Source organism: Phoca vitulina, unplaced genomic scaffold (genome assembly GCF_004348235.1).
Source record: "Phoca vitulina isolate PV1807 unplaced genomic scaffold, GSC_HSeal_1.0 scaffold4, whole genome shotgun sequence".
Classification (NCBI taxonomy): domain Eukaryota; kingdom Metazoa; phylum Chordata; class Mammalia; order Carnivora; family Phocidae; genus Phoca; species Phoca vitulina.
The window spans coordinates 82,973,136-82,998,730 of NW_022589707.1; the positions used below are offsets into that span (position 1 = coordinate 82,973,136).

A 25,595-nucleotide genomic window follows, 5' to 3' on the forward strand; every position below is an offset into this window, starting at 1 on the left:
GCTTAGGAATATATCACCTGAAAAATATTTGAGGGAAGACTTGACCAAACAAAAAATGAAAAGAGACACTTCAATATGAGGGGGAAAAGGGAAGGGAAATGGTTCTCCTCAGAGTGGAGAGAGGAAAGCTGAAACGAAGAAGAAACACAGTATTTTAAGGTTCTTTTTTGAGTTTACAGAAGTGGGGATGGATGGGATATTAGAGCTGAGAAATAGTGTGCCAGAATGCTAAGAAATATTTGGAACATATGTTTTTGGTTACGGAAGCAGATAAAAGACAGTGAATGTCAGTGCCGTGGATAAGTATAATAGAACCTCTACATTACCAAGGGGAAAACATGGAATGGATAGCAACTTGCTCAGACCAGCAAAATAAGGGAAAGAAAAAAAGAAGAAAGTACAATTTAAAATAAATAGTGTATATATAAAGTTAAGATGGAAGGAAGGTAGTTAAGTATATGGCTATTATACTAAATATGAAAAGGTTAATTATCCCACTAAATACAGAGATTACAATTAAGGTTAAGGTAAAAAAAAAAAAAAAGCTACATTAAAAACCATTATAGTAACAATGGATCATCAATGGGTACTAAAAGAATCATCAATGGGTACTAAAGCCATTGCATGAAAAATATATACAGTTTCAAATAGTGTCCTCACAGATTTCTTTTTATTTACAAGGTGGAAATTGTAGCTTTCCAGTGGAGAAAACAGGAAGATACCACTTTAACCACATTAATACCATCAACAATGGGAAAAACTTAAATCGTGTACATCATATTGTGATGTATAAGGGATACAGCATCACTTATAGAATATTCCTGCCAAAGATTCATACCCTGAAATTAATAGGAAACTACTGGTCCATCCAATAGTTTCAAACCATCCTAAATGAGGAACAATCTGCAAAACAGCTAACCTGGACTCTTCAAAATGTCAATATCATGAAAGATGAAAAGACTGAGGCCTTGTTAGAGATTAAAGGAGACCAGGGAGATAGGACAATTACAGGCAATGTATGGTCCAGGATTAGGAAAAATTACTATTGATGGGGCAGTATTGAAGATTGGTGAAATTTAAATATGAACTATTTATGAGATAATAGTTTTATATCAATGTTAACTTCCCTGAAATATTTAGGAGGGTGAATGTTTAAAATATCTGCAGCCTGCTCTTAAATGGTTCAGTCAACATACACACAACACACAACACACACACACACACACACATACACAGGGCGGGAGGGGGGATGAGAGGGACAGAGAGAAGAAATGTGGCAAAATGTTAACGGTGAATCTAGAGTGCATTATCCTTGTCTTGCAACTTTTCTGTCAATTAAAAATTTTTTTCAAAATAAGGTTTCAAAAACTGCACTCATCTATATTCTGTTCAAAAGAAACACACAAGAGAAATAAAATAAAAATAAAGGGATGGCAAAAAAATATAGCCAGGCAAAATAAATTATTAGAATTGAACATTTAAAGTGCTAAACTGGGGTGCCTGGGTGGTGCAGTCGGTTGAGCATCTGATTCTTGGCTTCAGCTCAGGTCATGATCTCAGGGTTGTGGGATCGAGCCTTGTGTAGGGCTCCGTGCTTAGTGTTGAGTCTGCTTGAGATCCTCTTCCTCTGCCCCCCCTCCCCCTGTGCACGCACGCTCTCTCTCTCAATCTTTCTCTCTCTGAAATAAATAAATAAGTCTTTTAAAAAAAGTGCTAAACTTAATAAAGAAGGACATGATGTTGAAATCAACATTTATGAAGAAGATGTAGTAGTCTAAAAGTGCCCTGATATAATTATATATACAATATAAATATACATAGCCTTAAATCCCACAAATACATTTTCTTTTTTACAAAGAAAGCCTTAATACATTTTTTAAAATTAGGATTTCACCACATGCATTTGCAGATTATAATCCAATAAAATTCAAAATAAACAATAAAGATATGACCAAGATATCTTAGGTATTTGAAAACACATCATGTACTCCTACATAACCCTTGACTCAATGACAACCTTAAAAGGAAAAGTAGAAACTACCTGGAAAGCTTTATATAAAGGAAAGAAAAACTTTTTTTTTTTTTTTTAAGAGAGGGAGAGAGGTGGGGGAGGGCAAAGGGAGAGGGAGAGAGAGAATTGTTTTTTATTATTTAAATTCAATTAATTAACATACTATTATTAGTTTCAGAGGTAGAATTCAGTGATTCATCAGTCTTACATAATACGCCATGCTCATTACATCACTTGTCCTCCTTAATGTCCATCACCCAGTTACCCCATGCCCCTGACCCCCTCCCCTCCAGCAACCCTCAGTTTGTTTCCTATGGTTAAGAGTCTCTTATGGTTTGTCTCCCTCTCTGTTTCGTCTTGTTTTATTTTTCCCTCACTTGCCCTATGCTACTCTGTTTTGTTCCTTAAATGCCACATATGAATGAGATCATATGATATTGTCTTTCTCTGATTGACTTATTTCACTTAGCATAATGCCCTCTAGTTCTATCCACGTCTTTGCAAATGGCAAGATTTCTTTTTTTTTTTTTTTTTTGGATGGCTGAGTAGTATTTCGTTGTATATGTATACCACATCTTCTTTATCCGTTCATCTGTTGATGGACATCTGGGCTCTTTCCATAGTTTGGCTATTGTGGACATTGCTGCTATAAACATTGCGGTGCAGGTGCCCCTTCAGATCACTACATTTGTATCTTTGGGGTAAATACCCAGTAGTGCAATTGCTGAGTCATGGAGTAGGGGAGAGAGAGAATCTTAAGCAGGCTCCATACCCAGCCCAGAGCCTGATGCAAGGCTTGATCTCACAGCTCTAAGACCATAACCTGAGCCAAAATCAAGGGTCAGGTGCTTAACCAACTGAGCCACCCCAGTGCCTCAAGAAAAACATTTTTAACCATATTTTATGTTGGTCTTCTTTATCCTCCCATGAAGTCAAGCATACATGATTTCATGTAATTGATTTTTGGATTGGTTCAACAAAAAGCTGAATTAAATACATACTCTTTGATTTGACAGAAAAATACAACTTATCTTTCGATGACATTCAATTTTTATTTGTTTTATTAAACCACAAAATATTTGTGAACTTACCAGTTTTAATTTTATGTCATTGTTATTAAGCTTCAGTTTATAATCATCTTAAATTATATTTTGGATTTCTACAGCTTAGAAGAGTATCTGGAAAGACAACATATATCTCAGTTTTGTGATGTTGAAGAGAATATAACTGATGTTAACCACTTTATTGATATGTTCTTCCCTGATTTTAAAAATATGGAAAACCTCAAATTAGAAAAGATCCTGGCATTACTTCGACCAGCTCTCTTTCAAGAAAAGAAAGGTAAGAAATAAATATAAATACACCCTAGTATAATTACATTAAAAGATATTATTTTAAAATTTAACATTGAAGAAAAAGCACCTATTTCTTCATGTATGAAATTCAGAAGATTAAAATGAGGGGTGCCTGGGCTGGCTCAGTTGGTAGAGCATGTGACTCTTGGTCTCAGGGTTGTGAGTTTGAGCCCCATTTTGGGAGTAGAGCTTACTTAAGAAAAAATGAGAAAACAAAGTGCCTGGCACCTAAAGGGTGCTAGTTATTTTTGACTTTTTCCCATATTCACACAGCAGAGAGACTGTGACAGAGTAGGAATACAGACCATAAGTTCACACTGTTGATTCCTTTTTATAGCTGGTATATGGAAATACAATTGATATGTGTATATTGACCTTATATTCTTTGACTAGCTGAACTCACTTAGTTCTAGAAGCTTTGGTGTAGCTTCCTTGGGAATTTCTATGCAGACCAAGGTTTCTCAACTTCAGACCTACTTACATTTGGGGCTAGATAATTCTTTGTTGAAAGAGGTTATATCTGGGGCACCTGGGTGGCTCAGTCAGTTAAGTGACTCTTGATTTCGGCTCAGGTCATGACCTCAGGGTTTTGAGATTGAGCCCTGCCTTGGGATCTGTGCTGGGTGTGGAGCCTGCTTAAGGTTCTCTCTCTCCCTCTCCTTCTGCCCCTCCCCACTCTAAAAAAAAGAGGCAGTATCATGTGCATTGTAAAATGTTTATAACATCCTTGGCCTCTACTCACTGGATGCCAGTAGCATCCTCCACACCCCCAGTGTGACAACTAAATATCTCCAGACATTGTCAGATGCACCCTTGCAGGACAAAATGTCAGGCTGAGAGCTGGTGAAATGAACAATAAATATCATCTGCAAATTGAGACAGTTTTACCTCTTTCTTTTGAATTGGTATGCTTTTTTTTCTTCTGCTTGCCTCATTGAACTGGCTAGAACTTCCTGTATGATGCTGATGAGGAGAGGTGACATGCATGCTTTGTTCTTGACCTTATAGCAAAAGCATTCAGTCTTTTACCATTAAGTACAATATTAGCTCTATAGACCTTTATTTAAATTTTTAAAAATCTGACCTTATTTCTAGTTTGGGGAGTTTTTTTTTTAAATCATAAATAGATATTGTATTTTTTTTCTCAAAAATTTTTTCTGTATCTATTGATACGATTATGTTTTATTTTCTTGAGTTTGATAATATGGCATTTGCTTTGATTTTTGAATATTGGACCAATCTTGCATCCTCCAGATAAGCCACATTTGGTTGTATATTGCTCTTTTTACATATATCTGAGTTTGATTTTTTACTATTTTGTTGCCTTTTGTGTCTATATTCATGAGAAATATTTGTTGTTTTCTTGTAATGTCTTTATCTGGTTTTGGTGTCAGAGTGCAGGTGTTTGGTGCAGGCCTTATAAAATGAGATGAGAAGTAGGTACTCCTATTTCTCTGAAGAAATAGCATATAATTCATATTACATCTTTCTTAAATGTTTATTAGAATTTACCAGTGAAACTATCTGGGCCTAGAGTTTTCTTCTTTGGAATGTTTTAGTTTTGTATTGTTTGCCTTCTTAAATCTTTTAAAATATGGATCTATGTTTTGAATGAATAGACCATATTTTAGAACAGTTTTAGATTTACAGAAAAATTAAGAAAGATAATAGTTTCCGTATGCCTGTCCCCCCCCCCCCCCGCAACAGTTTCTCCTATTAACATCTTATACTATGGTGATATATTTTTATAATTAATGAAACAATATTGAAATGTTGTTAACTAAAGTTCATAGTTTACAATAATGTTTGCTCTTTGTTTTGTACATTTTATGAGTTTTAACAAATGCATAGTGTCGTGTATCCCCTTTACAAGATCATACAGAATAGAATTGCTGCCCTAAAAATCACCTGTGCTTCCCCTATTCATCCCTCTCTTCCTCCCTCCTAACTCCTGGCAATCACTGATCTTTTTGCTGTCTCTGTAGTTTGCTTTTTCTGGAGTGTCATATAGTTGGAATCGTAGAGTATGTAGCTTTTCAGACTGATTTCTTTCGCTTGACAATATTCATTTAAGGTTTCTCCATGTCTTTTGTTGGTATTTTCTTGATAGGTCATTTTCTTTTATCACTGAATAATTTTCCCATTGTATGAATGTACTTAGGTTTATCCAGTTACTTATTGAAAGGCATCTTGGTCGCTTACAGTTTTTAGCTACTATGAATAAAGATGCTATAGGCATTCATATGCAATTTGTGTGTGTGTGTGCGTGCATGTGTGTGCGTGTGTGTGTGTGTGTGTGTGGACATAAGTTTTCAACTCAATTGGCTAAATTCCTAGGAGCATGATTACTGGATTTTATGGTTCAACTATGTTTAGCTTTGTAAGAAACTGCCAAAATGCCTTTCAAAGTGGTTGTATCATTTTCCATTCCAAACAGCAATGAATGAGAATTCCTGTTGCTTCACATCCTTGTCAACATTTGGTATTTTAGATTTTTTTTCCTGTTCTAATGGGTATATAATGTTATCTCATTTTTGTTTTAATTTACAATTCCCTAATGACATATGATTCTGAGCATCATTTCATATGCTAACTTGCCATCTGTGTATCTTCTTTGGTGAGGTGTCTTTTCAGATCTTATGCCCATTTCTTTTTTTTTTTTAAAGATTTTTTATTTGACAGAGAGCAAGAGAGCACAAACAGGGGGAGCAGCAGGCAGAGGGAGAGAGAGAAGCAGGCTCCCCGCTGAGCAGGGCGCCCAACATGGGGCTCCATCCCAGGACCCCAGGATAAAGACCTGAGCTGAAGGCAGATGCTTAACCCACAGAGCCACCCAGGCGCCTCTTTATGCCCATTTCTTAATTGAGTTGTCTACTTATTGTTGAATTGTAAGAGTTCTTTGTAAATTTTGAATATAATCCTTTATATAAATGTGGTTTGCAAATATTTTTCCAGGTTTTGGGCTCTGTGGTTTTTTTTTTTAGCAGTCTTTTTCACAGAAAAGTTTTTACATTTTTTTTTTTTAAAGATTTTATTTATTTATTTGAGAGAGAGAGAATGAGAGAGAACACATGAGAGGGGATAAGGCCAGAGGGCAAAGCAGACTCCCTGCCAAGCAGGGAGCCCGATGCGGGACTCGATCCAGGGACTCCAGGATCATGACCTGAGCCGAAGGCAGTCGCTTAACCAACTGAGCCACCCAGGCGCCCGAAAAGTTTTTACTTTTAATATAGTCCAACTTACCAGTTTTTTGTTTTGGATTCTTCTTTTAGTGTTGTATCTAAAAAAATCATTTCCAAACCCAAGGTCACCTAGATTTTCTCCTCTCTTATCTTCTAGAAAGTTTATGATTTTGTGTTTTAACTTTAGGTCCATAATCCAGTTGAGCTAATTTTTGTGAAAGGTGTAAGGTCTGTCTAGAGTAATTTTTTTTTGCAGGGGGGATGCCTCATTGCTCCAGCGCCATTTGTTGAAAAGACAGTCATTGCTCTACTGCATTGCCTTTGCTTATCTGTCATAGATCGGTTGAGTATATTTGTGTGGGTTTTTTTCTGGGTTCTCTATTATGTTTCGTGGATCTTTGTGTCTGTTTTTCACCAGTTCCATGATGTCTTGATTACTGTAACTTTATATAGTAAGGTAGAATCAGTCCTCCAACATGGTTCTTCTCCTTCAATATTAAGTTGACTATTCTGGGTCTTTTCCCTTTCTGTATAGAATCAGTGGAACTGACATCTTAACACTATTGAGCCTTCCTATCCATGAATAATGCCTATGTCTACATTTATTTAGATCCCTGATCCCTTTCACCAGTTTTGTAGTTTTATCTATCTATCTCTCTATCTCTCTATCTATCATCTATCAGGTTTTTATTTAAATTCCAGTTAGTTAACATACAGTGTAATATCAGTTTCAGGTGTACAATATAGTGAATCAACACTTCCATACAATACCTGGTGCTCATCACAACAAGCACATTCATTAATCTCCATTACCCATTTGACCCATCCTCCCATCCCCCTCCCCTCTGGTAACCATCAGTCTGTTCTCTACAATTAAGAGTTTGTTTCTTGGTTTGCCTCTCTTTTTCTTCCCCTATGATTGTTTGTTTTGTTTCTTAAATTCCACATATGAGTAAAATCATATGGTATTTGTCTTTCTCTGACTGCCTATTCCTTATTTAGACCCTATACAGATTTTGTTGGATTTCTACCCAGGTATTTCATTTTTTGTGTGCTCGTGTAAATGGTATTGTTTTAAATTTCAAATTCCAATGTTCATTGCTGGTATATAGGAAAGTAATTGACTTCTGTATATTAATTTTAACTTGCAACTTTGCTATAGTAGTCTCTTATTGTTTCCAGGAGTTTTGTTGTTATTGTTTCTTTGGGATTTTCCACATAGACATTGATGTCACTAGAAAACAAAGACAGTTTTATTTTCTCCTTCCAAATCTATATATTCTTTTATTTCCTTTTCTTGTGTTATTTCAAACTAGCTAGGTTTTCCAGGATGATGTCAAATAGGAATGGCAAGAGGGGATATCATTGCCTTCTTTCCAGTCTTAGAGACAAAGCATCCAGTTTCTCTCCTTAAGTATGATGTTAGCAATAGGATTTTTGTACATGTTCTTTAGTAAGTTGAGGAACCCTCTATTCCTAGTTTGCTGAGTTTTAATCATGAATTGTTGTTGGAGGGGTGCCTGGGTGGCTCAGTCAGTTAAGTGTCTGCCTTCTGTGATCGAGCCCCACGGTGGGCTCCCTGCTCAGCAGAAAGTCTGTTTCTCCTTCTGCCTCTTCCTCTCCCCCTGCTTGTGCTCTCTCTCCCTCTGTGTCAAATAAATAAATAAATAAATAAATAAATAAATAAATAAATAAAATCTTAAAAAAAAAAGAATGGTTGTTGGATTTGTCTTATGCTTTTCCTGTATCTATTGAGAGGATCATATGATTTTTCTTCTTTAGCATATTAATGTGCAAATTATGTTCATTGGTTTTCAAAAGTTGAACCAGCCTTGTATGCCTGGAACAAATCCTGCTTTGCTGTAGTGTATCCTTTTTTGTACATTATTAGATTTGATTGATACTATTTTGTTGAGATTTTTTTCCATAGTTCATGAGACTATCTTATGTGACAGCTGGTGCGTGTTTCCACTTCCCACCCTTTTCCAGCACTCCTAAGAATACTTGAAATATGCAACAGACACATTCTGGCTAATCCATTTGCTAGCACTTTTACTACCAAGTCCCTAGAAAAGAACATCCCATTGATAAGAAGTAACAAGCATTAAATCCATCCATCATGAGAATTAAAACTGCCTGTCTTCAGTATGAGTTGGTAGATAGCTGTTGCCTCATTCATGTTGGGTAAAGATGTCAGATTCATTTGCATCTGGGGCCTGACTGGCCTGGGGCCTGACTGGCCTCTATTGGATATTGCCTCAGGCAGTCTTCCTGGTTCTTTCATATGCCCAGAAGCCTCAAATATGCCCAGAAGCCTCAAATCACCTCCAAGCAACTCTGCCAGTAAGGCAAATCCTCAGAACAAAGCTTTCTGGGCAACTTTGAAATCAGACCCTCACACCTTTTATTCATAATAGAAGAAAAAGAGGTGAAAACATGATTCTTTTTCATTGTTTTCATCTCCTCTGGGACTGGTATAGTCATCTTCTCTCAGTTTGCATCTAGCTTGAATCATTGGATTCAATCAAATGGAAAGAATCATTTCCATTATTGCTTAAAGTTTCTCTTTTCCAGTGAGCACAGAATATCGTCTTTTCAAAAATCCATTCTGACAATCTTTATCTTCTAATTGCTGTGTTTACACCATTTACATTAAATGTCATTTTGGTAAATTTTGGAATTGTCTATTCTGTTTTTTCTTTCCTGCTGTCTTTTAGAATTTACTCTTTTAGTGTACCATTTTAATTTATCTATTGGCTTCTTAATTCTATGTATTTTGTCCATTTCTTTTAGTGGCTGTGCTATGGGTCAAAATATATGTGTGTAACTTTAAAACTATTTAGAGTTAATATTTTACCACATCACCTTACAGCCCCATATATCCTTTTCCCCTTTCCCCTACCCGGTGTAGTCACCAGGTCTATTACATCTACATGTATTGAGTACTCCACCAAACTGTACTGTAATTTTTTGCTTTTCAACAGTGATGAATTTTTTAAAAACTTAAGAGGAGGAAAATATTTTATTATATTCACCCAGATATTTACTGTTATCTTCTATTCCTTTCTGGAGTTCCAGATTTCCCTCTGATATCATTTCCCTTCCACCCAAAGAACTTTTGTACTTTTTTTAGAGCAGGTCAACAAATTCAATTGGTTTTCTTTCATCAAAGAATGTCTTTATTTTCATTCCTGAAGGATATTTGTACTGATAATAGAATTCTGGTTTGCCAGTTTTTTTCCTTTAACACTTTAAAAATGTTGTGCCACGGCCTTCTGGCTTTATTGGTATCTAATGACAAATCCAGTCATTCAAAGCGTTTTTTACCTTATATGTAACGTACCTTTTTATTTATTTATTTGGGGGGTTGCTTTCAAGATGTTTTTCTTATCTTTGGTTTTTAGCAGTTTTATTATTATGTGTATAAGTATACTTTTTTAAAAAAAAGATTTATTTATGTATTTGAGAGAGAGCAAGAGAAAGCATGAGTGGGAGGGGCAGAGAGAGAGGGAGAGAGAATCTTGAGCAGACTCCACACTAAGTGTGGAGCCCAACGCAGGGCACGATCCCAGGACCCCTAGATCACAACCTGAGCAGAAACCAAGAGTTGAATGCTCAACCTAGCTGTGCCACTGAGGTGTCCCTGAGTATACTTTGCTTTGAGCTTATCTTTGACTTTGGGGTTCCTTAAACTTCTTGAATCTATAAATTAATATCTTTCACCAAATTTGAGGAATTTTCCACCATTATTTCTTCAAATGATTTTTTCTGTGCCAACTCTTTCTCCACTCCATCAGGGATTCCAAAGATATAAATATTAGATATTTGACATTGTCTCACAGGTTCCTGAGGCTTTGGCCACTTTTAAATTTGTTTTCTGTGTGTAGTTCTAGTTGGATCATTTCAATTGTGTTCGTTTTAAAACTGAATTCTGTGATTTCCTTGTTGGCATTCAGCCCATCCAGTGAATATTTTATTTCAGTTGTAATGTTTTTCAGTTTTACACACCTTGTATGTGTATGATTCCTATGCAATGAAAAACTGGAAATAGCATCATAAGTCATAATTTGGTATGATAAGAGTATTATTCACCTTAAAATCTAATAAGCTATTTTTGCAAACTTCTAAATTTCAAATGAGGGGAAAATGCCTTATATGCCTTCATAATAATACATTCTGTATGGTATGTATAGCCAATAACCTATCGATTTAACACTTGTTATGTGACTTGTACTTAGAGGATGTTTTGAAGATTATTGAAGATGAAGGCTTTAAAATACTGATGCAAAGGCAAATTGTATTATCAGAAGAGGAAGCACAAACACTGTGCAAGGAATATGAAAATGAAGATTATTTTGGAAACCTTATAGAAAAAATGACCAGGTAAAGTAGAGTTCAGGTTTAGAAGGCACAGTCTGATTTTGTTTCGAATCATTTAGGTCTTCTTTTGCCCCTGCCCTGGTCAGGTTGCCACACCTCTCGGTTCTGTAAACATGTGCTGAGTCTACTTCTTTGCCAATCTCACTCCTATCTCAATTCTCTGCTCAACTGTCCATTTTCTCTCATCCTCCCGGAATGTTACTGGAGCGATAGAAAGGCCTGGGTGAAGTTACCGGAGTCCATTGAGTTGAATGCCAGAAATCCAAGGTGTGTCACGTTAAATCCAAGCAGAGAACATACTGAGTCTCAAGGGCTTTGTTGATCCTGAAGATCACTAGTTCTAGGAGAAGACTGAGGTACTAGAAATCTGGCAGGTTTCTAGAAGAGTAAGTGAAATAGCAGCTGTGACAGAAATCCAGCAAGGGTGTATGAATCAGCAGGAATCTGGGAACAAAACAGGAACGGATCTATCAGAATGAAGGCTCTTCTCTTCCATTCCTTAATCTGCTTCCATCCTTTTATAAGGTGTTCAATACACTCTTGAGGGTACACCAGTGGAAATTCATCTTAGACTCTTGATAAAAGGATTATCTTGACATGTTTTTGTCTATCTAATAAATCTACTTGTATTATCTATATACAATTAGCTCCTGAGCCATACTTTTTGTCTTTTTTTCTAACAGTGGTCCATCTCTAGCCCTTGTTTTAGTAAGAGACCATGGTTTACAACACTGGAAAGAGTTAATTGGACCAGGTAGTGTTGAAAAAGCCAAAGAATATCTTCCAGAGAGGTAGGATTCATATCATGGGTCCCAAACTTTTTTCATGGGAGACATTTTAATTTATTTTTGGATATGGGTACAGGAACCACAACTCTAGTCCAAGGGAAGCTCTCAGGAAAACTTCTTTTCCTGATTATGACCAGAGGCCCAGCCCAGTGGCAGCCCGAGTAAAGCCAAGGCTTTGCAGAAGAAGGTTGTGGGATGCTTGGTGTGAGGCTGGGAAGTAAGTGGTGGGGACCCAGCCAAAAGGCCATCTCTTGGCCTTGGTAGGAATCGATTCAGGAGAAGAAAGGCCCTCCCTTCAAGTGAGCAAGAACAGAGATGCTCTATCAGATACAGCAAGCTTGACATACATGTTGGTATAATAAATAACAATACTAATGAAGCATCACATCACACAACTTTGAAATGTTTTCTTTTGGGTAGGATATCTGGAATCTGACTTGTTCTGCATGGACACATTTTACCCCTTGTTTAGCCCTACAATTACCATATAGGATAATAGGGGTTGGACAGTCTATAAGTGGTATGAGCAGAATGCCATAAAACCTCTTAATGAAGTGTAGTGTAGAATGCAAGGCATGGCATCCGAGACAGGAATTCCTATCAACTCAAGGCTTATGCTTGTAGCCATATTGTTCTAGAAATTATGGTTTCACATGTGGAGGTAGTGAGCAGCACAGAGACATTTTCTCCAGGTGTAGGTACTCAGTGACTGCCCCTCTCTACCTCACTATTACAGAGGATTCCAACCAGAGTCCTTATGATCCCTATGTGGCTACAAGTTCACAGCTAATCTTGACTGTTATTTTTTATTAGTTCCCCCTTCTTCAGTTTCCTCGGCTCTACCCAGTTCTTTCTGGTTGCTTTTGAAAGAACTCAGCAGAGCTCTGCCCTTCTCTGCACTTGGGTTTCAAATTCTGCCCTGCATCACTTCATCTGAAATATGGTCACTTGCATAAAGGAGAAACATAGCAACCCCTCATTCTCATCACCTACTCACTCTATCCCATCCTCCTCCACACACACTTTACCCCCAGTAATCGTCTAACAGATCCACAGAGGGGCAGCTTGCTCCATTGAGCAGAGATACCGTGTGGTGATACCTTTACTGCGCAATCCCCCACCTCTGGCAATCCCAGTCTCCAGGGCTCTTGGGCTACAAGGGTCTTCAAATCAGAGATGTGAGAACTGCCAAGGGTCAAGTGGGAAAGTCAAATTGGATAAGGCAAAAAGGAAATCTGAATGCATCAGCAAAAGCAACGAGGTAAGAAGGGGGTCTAAGGAGAGAAACCAAGTTACCAGTGAAGTCAGTTTATTAATAGGAAAGGACACTATTCCCTATGGCTGGATTTTGTGGGTTGGGGTATGTGTAAAGGGCAGAAAATGAAATAAGCAGAGTGTGTATCCTCTACTGAAATATGTGTAGATAAAGAGAGGGGGATAAAGGGCTACTGACAAAAAATCAAAGAACAACAATTGATTCAGGAGGTATATGTGTTCATCTATTGTAGAGGAAGCAGAACCAGGATAAACTGCCTAACCCAGGGGTGCCTGGGTAGCTCAGTTGGTTAAGCGTCTTGACTCTTGGTTTCGGCTCAGGTCCTGATCTCAGGGTCATGGGATCGAGCCCCACATAGGGCTCTGCGCTCAGCAGGGAGTCTGCTTGAGATTCTCTCTCCCTCTTCCTCTGCCCCTCCCCCTACTCACACACTCTCTAAATTAGTGAAATCTTAAAAAAAAAACAAACCTGCCTAACCCAACATGTCCAGTACCATCAGCCTCACTCCTGCCTCTTTACATGTAGCTGTCCTGTATGCTCCTCTCTTATCACTGTGCTTGCTCTGCTGGAGGCTCCTTTGCAGTGTCTCCTGGATTCAGTATTTGTTTTGGGGTCTTTGGTATAGAGTCAAATGCCATCTCTAGTGCTTGATAATATTTAGTGATGAAGGAAGGGAAAGGAATTTTACTGAGAGCTTAATATGCACCCTGTATTTCAAACTATCATCTGATTACATCCTCAAAATCTCCTTCCAAAGCAGTTTTATTATCTTATTTATATTTGACACAACTAAAGCACAGAGAAGTTAAGTAATTGACCAGTGACACATAGCTAGCAAGCAGTGCAATAAGCATTCTACAGTCTGTGCTTTTTCCCTGCACCAAGGCACCATTTCTTCTTTCAGAGTTATCTGTCAATAGTCGTATCATAATTATTTCATTGTTCATGTTCTTTCTTCCTAATGGCTGTTAAACTTCCTTGTAAGGAAGGAGTGTAATTATTGCCTTTTGCACAGTGTCTAGATCAGGAATGAGTTGTTTGATGACTTTTGGACAATTTATATAGTGTTCTGTTGTGTTAGTTTATACTACATTATGTTACGCTCTAACAGTGCTTAACTTGACTTCTTTTTCAAAGTTTATGCGTACGATTTGCAATGGAAGATTTGCCCATCAACCAGTTGTATGGAAGTGATTCATTAGAAGCAGCCGAGAGGGAAATACAGTATTTCTTTCCTCCTCAAAGCACTTTAGCACTGCTTAAACCTCATGTAACACAGGAACAAAGAGGTAAATATTTAGAAATAAAAATCAATGTGTACATTTCCTTCAGATTTTGTAAAAACTTTCAAACTATGGAAAAGCTAGAGGAATAATTCAACAAACACCCACATCCCTCGATCTAGATTTAACAATGAACTCTTGTCATATTTGCTCTCTCGCCCTATTTCCCTCTTCCTTCTCTCTGTCTCTCTTATAATCAAAATGAAATTGAATTTTGTGAAGTCCTTTTCAGAATTGATGAAGATGACAATGTTTTTCTCCATAGATATATTAATAGGAAAGATCATGTTCATGATATTTCTAATATTGAGCCATTCTTCTGTTCCAGGATAAACTTCACTTAGTCTTGAGGTATTTTTTAAATGTGCTTTTAGATTCTATTTGCTTATATTTTACTTGGGATTTTTCACGTTGAGACAGTGAGATTGGTCTGTCCTTTTCATTTTTTTGTGCAAGGTTTAGATAACAGTGTAATAATACTTCATAAAAAAATGTGCATATCTTCATTTGCAGTACTCTGAAGGAGTTTAAGCAGCAGTGGGGTTGATATTTGAAGATTTGGGAGAGTTTTCCTATGAAAACATCTGGGCCTGTTGCTTTTTTGTGGGATAATTCTTTGACCACTTTCTCTGTGGAGAAAGTCTTCTATGGAAATTGATCTATTTAAACTTTTTACCTCCACTATAGTTAATTAGAGTTAATTTTTGCTAAGTTGTGTTTTCCTAGGAAATTATCCATTTTGTCTGTATAGAGTTCACGGTTTCTTATTATCATGTTTAATTTCCTCATTTTCAATGATTATTTCCACCCTGCCATTTCTTCATTTGTTCTTTCAAACAAAGAGAATTTTATTTATTTATGGGTTTTTTTATTTTTTATAATTTTTTTATTTTTTTAGATTTTATTTATTTATTTGACAGAGAGAGACACAGCGAGAGAGGGAACAAAAGCAGGGGGAGTAGGAGAGGGAGAAGCAGGCTTCCCGCCAAGCAGGGAGCCTGATGTGGGACTCGATCCCAGGACCCTGGGACCATGACCTGAGCTGAAGGCAGACGCTTAACGACTGAGCCACCCAGGTGCCCTTATTTATTTATGAGTTTTTATTTTCTGTTTTCAAACTCATTACTTTAGGTTTTCTTAAAAAAAAATTTTGCCTTTGATTCTAGTAGTTCTTTAAGATGCTCTTCTTCGGGACGCCTGGGTGGCTCAGTCGTTAAGCGCCTGCCTTCGGCTCAGGTCATGATCCCAGGGTCCTGGGATCGAGTCCCACATCGGGCTCCTTGCTCAGTGAGGAGCCTGCTTCTCCCTCTCCCTCTGCTGCTCCCCCTGCTTGTGCTCTCTCTCTCTCTCTGACAAATAAATAAATAAAAATCTAAAAAAAAAAAATAAATAAAATAAAATGCTCTTCTTCTAGCTTTTTAATTGGATATTTAATTCATTTATTTCCATTATTTTTGTCAATATAAATTTTTGAAGTTATATATTTTCCTTGATTATTGCTTTAATTTCTTCTGATTACCCCATAGATTTTAATGCATAGTGTTTTCATTAACATTGTTTTTTTTTTTTTTAGAAATTCTGCACTGTGCCTACAATGTTCTTTCTCTATTTGTCTGTGTGGTGATCATATCTTATTTTTTCTGTACTGAACACAAAGGTTGGCTTTTCTGGAAGTCATTTCTGACCTTCCCAGAGAGTTAATAGTTTACTTGCCTGTGGTTCCAGGAGCCTTTTACATTGCTCTTTATAATAATGACCACCTTTTCAAGCTGTGTTTCTAAGCCCAGCCCTCTGAGCAGACAAGATCTGGAAGAAGTGTTTAATGTTCCATTCACATTTGTTCCCACAGCGCCTTTCATAGGGCAGATCCTGGCTGCCCCCTTTATAGGAGGAGAAGTCCAGCCTTCTTCAGGCTATCGGTTGCACTTAAGGTCGACCTTTAGAGACCAGCACTTCTAAGTGCTTTTGATCTGGACCAAAGAAAAGACTGTTTTACCAGAAAGCTCCTAATCCCTCATTTGGTTCACTGAATGTAGCCTTTAAAGTTTAGGCTGTTGGTGAGATTTTGACAAGATTTACTTTAATTCCCTCCCTGAAGTGCCTTGCTACTTCAGGGAGAAGTGTTCAGATGGGCTCTCCCCTTCGATTACTTTCCTTAGTTATTTCAGTCTTGAAATATGGAATATTTCATATTGAATATGGAACAAAAGTGGAGGCACTCTACAAGATTACCAAATATCTGTTTTCTCTAGAGGAGATCTTGAAACTTATTAGAGAGGCTGGATTTGAAATAACACAGACGAAGGAAATGCTCCTAAATGAAGAAGCAGCAGAAAAAATTTATTCAAAAATAAAAGGAAAAGACTTTTATCAAGATGTATTGGAAATGTTATCTGAGTAAGTTTCTGATATATAGTTCTTTGCATTTTAAAAGTAGTAAATATTCATTATAGAAACTGAAACATACAAAATGTAATTTAAAAATTCCATTCATTAAAAGATAAAGACACCCTATTAATATTTGGGGTTCATTTCTATTTCCTTCCTTCCCTACCTTCTTTTCTCCCTCCTTCCTTCATTTCTTTAGGTCTTCACATTAGGTATAGAGATGATCTGGGTTTTAATCTCTGCTTTTAAATCCCTGCTCTGTCAACATATTTAATCTGTGCCTCAGTTGCCTCATCTGTAAAATGAGATAATAACGGTATCTATCTCTTTGTTTGTTGTGAGGGTTATATAATTGATACATTAAAAATGCTCAGAACAGTGCCTGGCATATATTTCTAGAATTAAACTACAGCACTCTTCTAGCACAACAATCTGTTGGAAGGGGGAGAAGTGGAAAAACAAAAAGAAAGCACAAAATCACACTGATAAGGACAAAGAATAAAGACAAAGCATGGCATTCTGTCTTTAGCTGTATATGCAATCTCTATAGGTGTAAATGCCCAGATTGTCTGAAAGCATCCTTATTTGCAGGGGTCCATCTTTGGTCATGGTTCTGACCAAGTGGAATGCTGTTTCAGACTGGAGACGATTGATGGGTCCTGTAGAACCAGATGAGGCAAAACTACTGTCCCCAGACTCTATCCGAGCCAAGTTTGGAAGAAGTGTTTTGAAAAATGCTGTCCACGGATCATCTAATACCTATGAAGCAATGGAGAGCATTACTAGAATTTTTGAAGAATTTGTTCCTGAGAATCCCGAGGAAAACTAAAGTACAGTACCTCTTTAATTATTGTTTTCTTTTCTTTGCTTATTACTGTGACTGAGCCCAGGACAAGACTGTCCCAGAAAGACCAGAACTTTCCCCATATCTGTGAATCAGATTTTATTTCCTGCTAGACACTCTGTGCTGTTCCATAGCAGGCTTGAAGCTACATAACATGTATATGGATTGAGTTTACTTAGCTGTTGAAAGAAAGTTTGGAAACTTTTCTGTCCTGGGCAATGGGGGAAACAGCCTAAGCTAGGTGGCTTTTCCCATTAAACCTACTTTCCTTCTTTTTTTCAAAGAGTAGGCTCACAAATGTATACCAGTATGGGTCTGACAGCTGCCTGGAATAAGACTGTAGTGGCATGTACTGCATGGAGCACTGGGTGTTATACGCAAACAATGAATCATGGAACACTACATCAAACACTAATGATGTAATGTATGGTGACTAACCTAACATAAAAAAAAAAAAGACTGTAGAGCCTCTTCGCATGTGGAGGGTTGTCCCCACTTGGATGAGCCAAACTGAGAATCAGTATCCAGAGCATAATGAGAAAGCAGTGTTAAATGGAGAAACCCCTCCACACCCAACCAGGTTCCTAGGGGAGAGAAGTGTACATTGTTCCCTTAATATTGCCATTTAGGCTGTGGTTTCCCCTGATATAAGAACATTGAATCAAAATATTAAGTCATAAAATAAAAATAAATTTGGGCACAGTGCAGCTCATTCCATAAGTCTCACTCAATTATAGACAAAGGCATGAGTGCACAACCCATAAACATTTATGTTGGGAAAATATGAATTGTGTGTCTGCTTGAACTGCAAATTCTTGGTTAATACAAAAGTGGCTGAATGGAGGTTGTTGCCTTCAGAAAAGTGTAAATCGAATGGGGAGACAAAACTCAAAGAAACAACATCTAGTTATAATCACTATAAGACAGTACATTATTAAACATGCCAGTGAGACATGACTAGTGGGGAGGGAGGTGAGTGGAACTACATTCTGTTTATAGCATCAGTTAGCAATATGGTGTAGAGCTTTGCTAACATTTGCATATCCTCCCCCTTTTTTGATGAGGGGAGCATTATGAATAATATGGGGGATTTCAAATTAGTGTATAATTAAGTGCTGAATTGACAGGTGTATGTTTGATGGTTAGGAGCTGGAGAACGTAAGGAACAAAATCAATCTTAAAAAGTAGGGAGGATTTTCAAAATCAGAGGTAAGGAAGCAAGACAGAGAAGTCAGTTTAAAAGTTTTTAAACCATCATATACATATATGCTTGATGCTTATATATAAAGACACATTGCTGGTTTCTGTCTTACTATGTCTACTGTGCTATATCTACTATACTCTATCATATCAGAGTATTGTCAGTATTGTCGGTCTGTTTCAGACATTCAAGAATCATTTATTCAGCTCTTGCTATATGCTGAACATTGTTGCAAGACTGAATATACCCAGTCCTTGTCCTAAAACTCTAGAACTCTAAAAGCAGGAGATAGAAAATTAACATGTGCTCTAGCATTCTTAGGGGTAAACACAGAGTGCTTTGAGCAGATGCGTATAGGAGATGGAGAAGGAAAATGATATGCAAGCTATCCAGGCTGGAGGCATTGCAATAAAATTAAAGATTACAGCAACCTTAACTAATAATAGAAATAGTCAGTTAGTGATAAGTGGAATGATGAGAGGATTGTTAGAAAGCTACCTTACACCCACAGGACTCAATGACTGACAACCAAATAAGTGGGAAAAAATAAAGCTTCCTGGCTTGAGTGACTGGGGAAATGACCTAACAATTCCCAGACAAGGAACTGAGAAGGGAAAGTAGGTTGGAAGGAAATACTATGAGTTCTGTTCTGGTCATAACTCTCAATCTGAATTGAGAGTTAAGTTCAGCTCTCAGAGCAGGGGAGTCAAGAGGGCTCCACTGGAGTGATGGAGAATGTCAGCAAAATGGTGACATAGGCAGCTCCAAGCTTGCATCCTTCCAAAGGAACATTGAAAAAACAACCAGAAACTGTCAGAACTCTGGAAAATAATCAAAGGTTTACAGCAACCAAGTGTGTGCTGAGTCAAAGAAAAGGCAACTTAAAAATTATATGAAAGTTTTGTAACATTTTTACTTGCCCTGCCACTTGCCCAGCATGGTGACAATCTTGAAGATCACAGCCTATTTGCAGTGTGTGACCCGTGTCTCTGGCTCCAGAGAGAGGAGGGCAGATATTATTTACAAATTACTGTTTTTCTGTTCTATTTGGAGGCTACCTGAAGGATGACACAGACACTCATCTGTTTCACCAAACCCGGAAATTGCTCAGGGAGAAAAAGTGTTGGACATTGATTAAAAACATTGTATGGTGATCAAAAACCCCACAGCTGTCTGAGGACAAAGATTATGGTTGACATATACAATAGATCACCTAAAGCTAGGGAGGAAAAACTGGGGAGAGAGGTTTTCTTTGGGAAATTGGGGCATTCAGAAGCAATAATGCATAGTAGGGAATTTAGAGGGCCATGCACATGCCCAGAACAAGATCCATGCTCAAAGAAGATCTGACAGACCCTCATTTTTTACCATTGGCTGATAAATAGGCTTAGTACAAGCAGGAAGTGAAGGCTGAGACAGAATAGTAAATGGCCTGGCTAAGTGTTTAAAGAAGTGCTGAGGACAGAGCCAATCTACCGAGACTTGGAGAAGTGGTTTGTTGTTGTTGTTTTTAAACTCCTGATTTTCAAGGAAGTCTCAGTTAAAACACTGGCTGAACACAAACGAAGTGTTCACCAACCAAGAAGAGCAAACCCTGGGGAAGAGGGAAAATCTGATTTCCAGAGTTACCACATTATAGTAGTTGAATGTCTAGTTTTCAACAACAACAACAATAACAACAACCACAAAACATACAAGGAAATAGAAAAGTATGGCCCATTCACAGGAAAAAAAGTTGACAGAAACCATCCCTGAGGAAGCCCAGACATTGGACTTACTGGATAAAGACTTTAAGTCAACTGTCTTAACATGCTCAAAGAACTGAAGGAAACCATGGATAAGAAACTAAAGGAAAACAGGAAAATAATGTATGAACAAAATGAGAATATCAACAAGGAGTGATTAAAAATAAACCAAATAGGAATTCTGGAGCTGAAAAGTGCAATAACCAAATTGAAAAATTCACTGGAGGGGGTCAAGACAAATTTGAGCAGACAGAAGAAAAAAATCAGTGAGCTAGAAGATAGGACAGTGGGAATTATCCAGTCTTAGGAGTGGAAATAAAAAAAAAGAATGAAAGTGAACAGAGCCTAAGGGATCTTTGGGACACTATCATGTAGACCAACATATGCATTATGGGAATCCCAGAAGGAAAAGAGTGAGAGAAAGGAGTAGAAATAATGGCTGAAAACTTCCCAAATATAATGAAATGCCTTAATCTACACAACCAAGAAGCTCAATGAAATCCAAGCAGAATCAAAGAGCTCCACACTGAGGTATATTATAGTCAAACTGTCAAAAGCCAAAAACAAAGACAGAATCTTAAGATCAGTAAGAAATGACTTGTTGTATACATGGAATCCTCAATAGCAGCTTATTTCTCATAAGAAGCCACAGAAGCCAGAAAGCAGTAGGATAACACATTTAAATTGTTGAGAGGGGAAAAAAAACCCTGTCAACCAAGAATTCTATATTTGGCAAAAATATCCTTCAAGAGTAAAGGTGGAAGTAAGACATTCCCAAGTTAACAAAAACAGAAGGAATTCATTACTAATAGACCTGTCTACAACAAATGCTAAAGGGAGTTCTTTAAACTGAAATGAAAGGACACTAGACAGTAACTCAAAGCCACATGAAGAAATAAAGCACACAGGTAACAATAACTACATAAGTAAATGTAAAAAAGCCAATATTATTGTACTTTTGGTTTCTAACTCCTCTTTCTTTCCTATAGTATATAAAAGACAATGATAAAATAATGACTATAAGCATGTGTTAATGGGCACACAGTGTACAAATATATTTTATAATAATATAAAAGAGAGAGAGCAGGTGCAAATTGCTAAAATCAGAAGTGGGAGAAGGGACATTACTACTGAATTTACAAAAATAAAAGAGGGTTATAAGAGAATTCTATAAACAGTTGTATACCAACAAATTGGATAAACTAGGTGAAATGCAGATTCCTAGGAAGGCGCAAACTAGCAAAACTGACTCAAGAAGAAATAGAAAATCTGAATCGAACTATAACAAGTAAGGAGAACAAATCAGTAATTAAAAACTTGCCAAAAAAGAAAAGCCCAGGACTAGATGGCTTCATTAGAGAATTCTATCAAACAATTAAATAAAAATTAACTCTGATTCTCAAGCTCCACAAAAAAATTGAAAAGGAGGGAAAACTTCTTACTTCATTCTATGAGGTCAGCATTACCCTGACAAAAAGCCAAAGAGGCTTCATGAAAAATTACAGAGCAATATGCCTTATGAATATATCAATGCTATAATCCTCAGTAAAATACTCACACACTGAATTCAACAGCATATTAAAAGGATTATACCCCATGATCAAGTGAGATTTATCTTAGGAATACCAGGTAGTTCAACATATGAAAATCAAGGAATGTAATACCCACACTAATAGAATAAAGAAAAAAGATATTATCTCAATTGATACAGAAAAAGCATTAGACAAAATCCAACATCCTTTCATGATAAAAACACTTGATAAATTAGGAATATAAAGAACTTTCTCATCATGATAAAGGCCATATGTGTAAAACCCACAGCTAACATCATACTACAATGGTGAAAGGCTGAAAGCTTTTCTTCTAAGATCAGGATCTCTGCTTTTGCCACTTCTATTTAACATAGTGTTGGAAGGTCTAGCCAAAGCAATTAGGCAAGAAAAAGAAATAAAAGCATCCAAATTGGAATATTATTAGCAGGTAGCATGATCTTATATCTAATAAACCCTGAAGAAACACACACACATACAAAAATTTGTTGGAGCTAATTCTGTAAAGGTACAGAATACAACATCAACACACAAAAATCATTCATGTTTCTATACACTAGCAATGAAAAATCCCAAAAGGAAATTAAGGAAGCAATTCAATTTACCATAGCATCAAAAATAATAAAATACTTAGGGTTAAATTTAGTCAGTGTACAAGTGCAAGAATTTTATACTGAAAGATATGAAACAATGCTGAAAGAAACTAAAGAAGACATGAATAAATGGAAAGACACCCTGTGTTCATAACTTGGAAAACTTAATATTGTGAAGATTACAATGCTACCCAAAGTGATCTACAGATTCATTGCAAGCCCTAAAAAGAAAAAAAAAATCCCATTAGTGTTATTTACAGAGATGGAAAGACCCATCCTAAAATTCATATGAAATTTTGAAGGATTCAGAAGAACCAAGACAATCTTGAAAAACAACAAAATTTGAGCACTCCCAATTCTTGATTTCAAAGCTTACTACAAAGTGACAGTAGTCAAAACAGTGTGGTTGTTAAAGTCTAAGGATAGGCCCATGGAATAGGCTTGAGAACCTATAAGTAAACCTACACATTTATGATTAGTTGATGTTCAACAAGGGTGCCAAGATCATTTAGGAAAAAGAGAATACTCTCTTTAATGACTAGTACTGGAAAGACTGACATTTACATTTAAAATAATGAAGTTGGACCATCACCTTACACTATATACAAAAATTAATTCAAAATGGATCAAAGACCTACATTTTAGAGCTGAAACTATAAAACTCTTAGAAGAAAACATAGGGGAAAATCTGCAGGACATTGAAAAGCCCAGGACTAGATGGCTACAAAAGAAAAAGGAGATAACTTGGTCTTAAAAATAAAAACTTTGTGCATCAAAGGAAACTATCAAGAGAGTGAGAAGACAACCCTCAGAATGGAAGAAAATATTTGCAAATTCTGTATCTGATAAGGATTTAATATCAGAAATGGATAAAGGGCTTAAATAGACCTTTCTTCAAAGATCAACAAATGGCCAACAAGCACATGAAAAGGTCCTCAACACAATTAGTCATTAGAGAAATGTAAATCAAAACCACAATGAGATGCCACTTCACACCTAACTAGGATGGCTGCAATAAACAAGGGAATATAACAAGTGTTGGTAAGGATGTGGAGAAATTGGTACCCTTATGCATTATGATGGGAATATAAAATGGGGGATGACAGTGTCGCAGTTCCTCAAAAGGTTAAACACAGAATTACATCTGACCCAGCAATTCTACTCCTAGATATATATCCAAGAAAATTGAAAACAGGGATACAAACACTTGTACACCAGTGTTCAATAGCAGCATAATTCATAACCGCCAAAGGGTGGAAACAACCCAAGTGTCCGTCAATAAAAGGTTGGATAAACAAAATATGGTATATACCTACAATGGAATATTATTTAGACGTAAAAATGAAGTATTGATAACATACTACAACATGGATGAACCTTGAAAACATTATGTTAAGTGAAATAAGCCAGACACAAAAGGACAAATATTGTATGATTCTACTTCTAAGAGATACCTTGGATAAGCAAATTTATAGGAACAGAAATTTGACTAGAACTTAATACAGTTTCCTTTTAGTGATGAAAATTTTTACAAACAGATTGTGATGGTTGCAGACAATGTGAACATAATTAAGAGCACTGATTTGTACACTTGAAAATAGTTAAAATGGTAAATTTTATGTTATATATATTTTACCACAATAAAAATACTTTTAAAATAAAATAAAGAATAGTTCCTCAGGAAAGCACAAAGATCTCTCAATAGAGTTCTCCAAAACCCCTCCTAAAACTATACAAAATTAGTCTTGTCTTACATTTATTTTTATTTATTTTTTTAGAGATTGGGTATAGAGCATATGTTTATTTTTTTTCTTCAAGTTTTTATTTAAATTCCAGTTAGTTAGCATACAGTGTGATATTGGGTTCAGGAGTAGAATTTAGTGATTCATCACTTACATACAACATCCAGTGCTCATCCCCACAAGTACCCTCCTTAATGCCCATTCCCACCCCCCACTCCTCCAGCAACTCTCGGTTTGTTCTCTATAGTTAAGAGTCTGTTTTATGGTTTGCCTCTCTCTTTTCCCCTCTATGTTCATCTGTTTTGTTTCTTAAATTCCACATATGAGTGAAATCATATGGTATTTGTTTTTCTCTGACTTATTTCGCTTAGCATAATACTCTCTAGCTCCATCTATGTCATTGCAAATGGCAAGATTTCATTCCTTTTTATGGCTGAGTAATAGTCCATCGTGTATGTATAACACATCTTCTTTATCCATTCATCAGTCAATGGACATTTGGGCCCTTGCCATAATTTGGCTTTTTTACAACACATTTCAAAAAAAAAAAAAAAATGCATGCAATTCCAACATCAAAATCCTTAAACGAAAGTAAGCTTTTACTTTAGTTTCTTGAAGAGATACTAACTAAAGGAGTTTTTTCAAACCAAATATAACCAAGAAATTCCTAAAACTCCTTTGGGCACCCCTGTCCTCAGAGTCCCCCTGAGCCCTGCAGCTCCTTCCCCATTGCAAAATGGAAACTCGTAACTGCTTTAAAATTACCTTTGTAATGTATCTTATCAACTATATTCTTTCCTTTCTTAGAACTTTGAGAAGATAATGTGTGTAAGTTCACACTGGCATATGAAGATACAAACTCTGATTACTTAATATTCTTTTTAACTTTTTATCCCCACCTCTCCCCACTCTAGCCTCTCCATCATGTTCCATAAAGAGCTGCATGCTCAGTCCTGTTGTCTTTCTCAGTTCCTTCCAATTCTATTCCCCACCTTTGGCTTGACTATTAATTCTGAATCCTGGAGAGGATTGAGTAGAAAGCTGTGGTTACTTACAGTTAATATTTTTAACCCCGTCAAAAGAATTTGTTCATTAACTCATTGGGTTGTAAATCCTTGCTGGTTGCTTACTTGCTGAATCAGGCAGTATTATCTGTAAAGAAAAGAGACCATCTCTGGAGCTTGGTGATTCTAGCACATGTCGGGGATTTGTGTGCAAAATGGAAACTCGTAACTGCTTTAAAATTAGCTTTGTAAT

General features: G+C 36.7%; 1 protein-coding gene across 1 annotated transcript in view; it reads left to right on the forward strand.

The window, feature by feature from the left end:
- Positions 1 to 17,492, forward strand: part of NME8 (NME/NM23 family member 8) — a 60,844-nt gene extending 43,352 nt beyond the window's left edge. The window contains exons 10-15 of the mRNA XM_032401867.1: positions 3,177 to 3,352; positions 10,787 to 10,931; positions 11,612 to 11,719; positions 14,130 to 14,281; positions 16,528 to 16,672; positions 17,255 to 17,492. Of these exons, the coding sequence (XP_032257758.1) occupies positions 3,177 to 3,352; positions 10,787 to 10,931; positions 11,612 to 11,719; positions 14,130 to 14,281; positions 16,528 to 16,672; positions 17,255 to 17,492 (964 nt within the window). The remainder of the gene's footprint in view (positions 1 to 3,176; positions 3,353 to 10,786; positions 10,932 to 11,611; positions 11,720 to 14,129; positions 14,282 to 16,527; positions 16,673 to 17,254) is intronic.
- Positions 17,493 to 25,595: the final 8,103 nt, after the last annotated feature.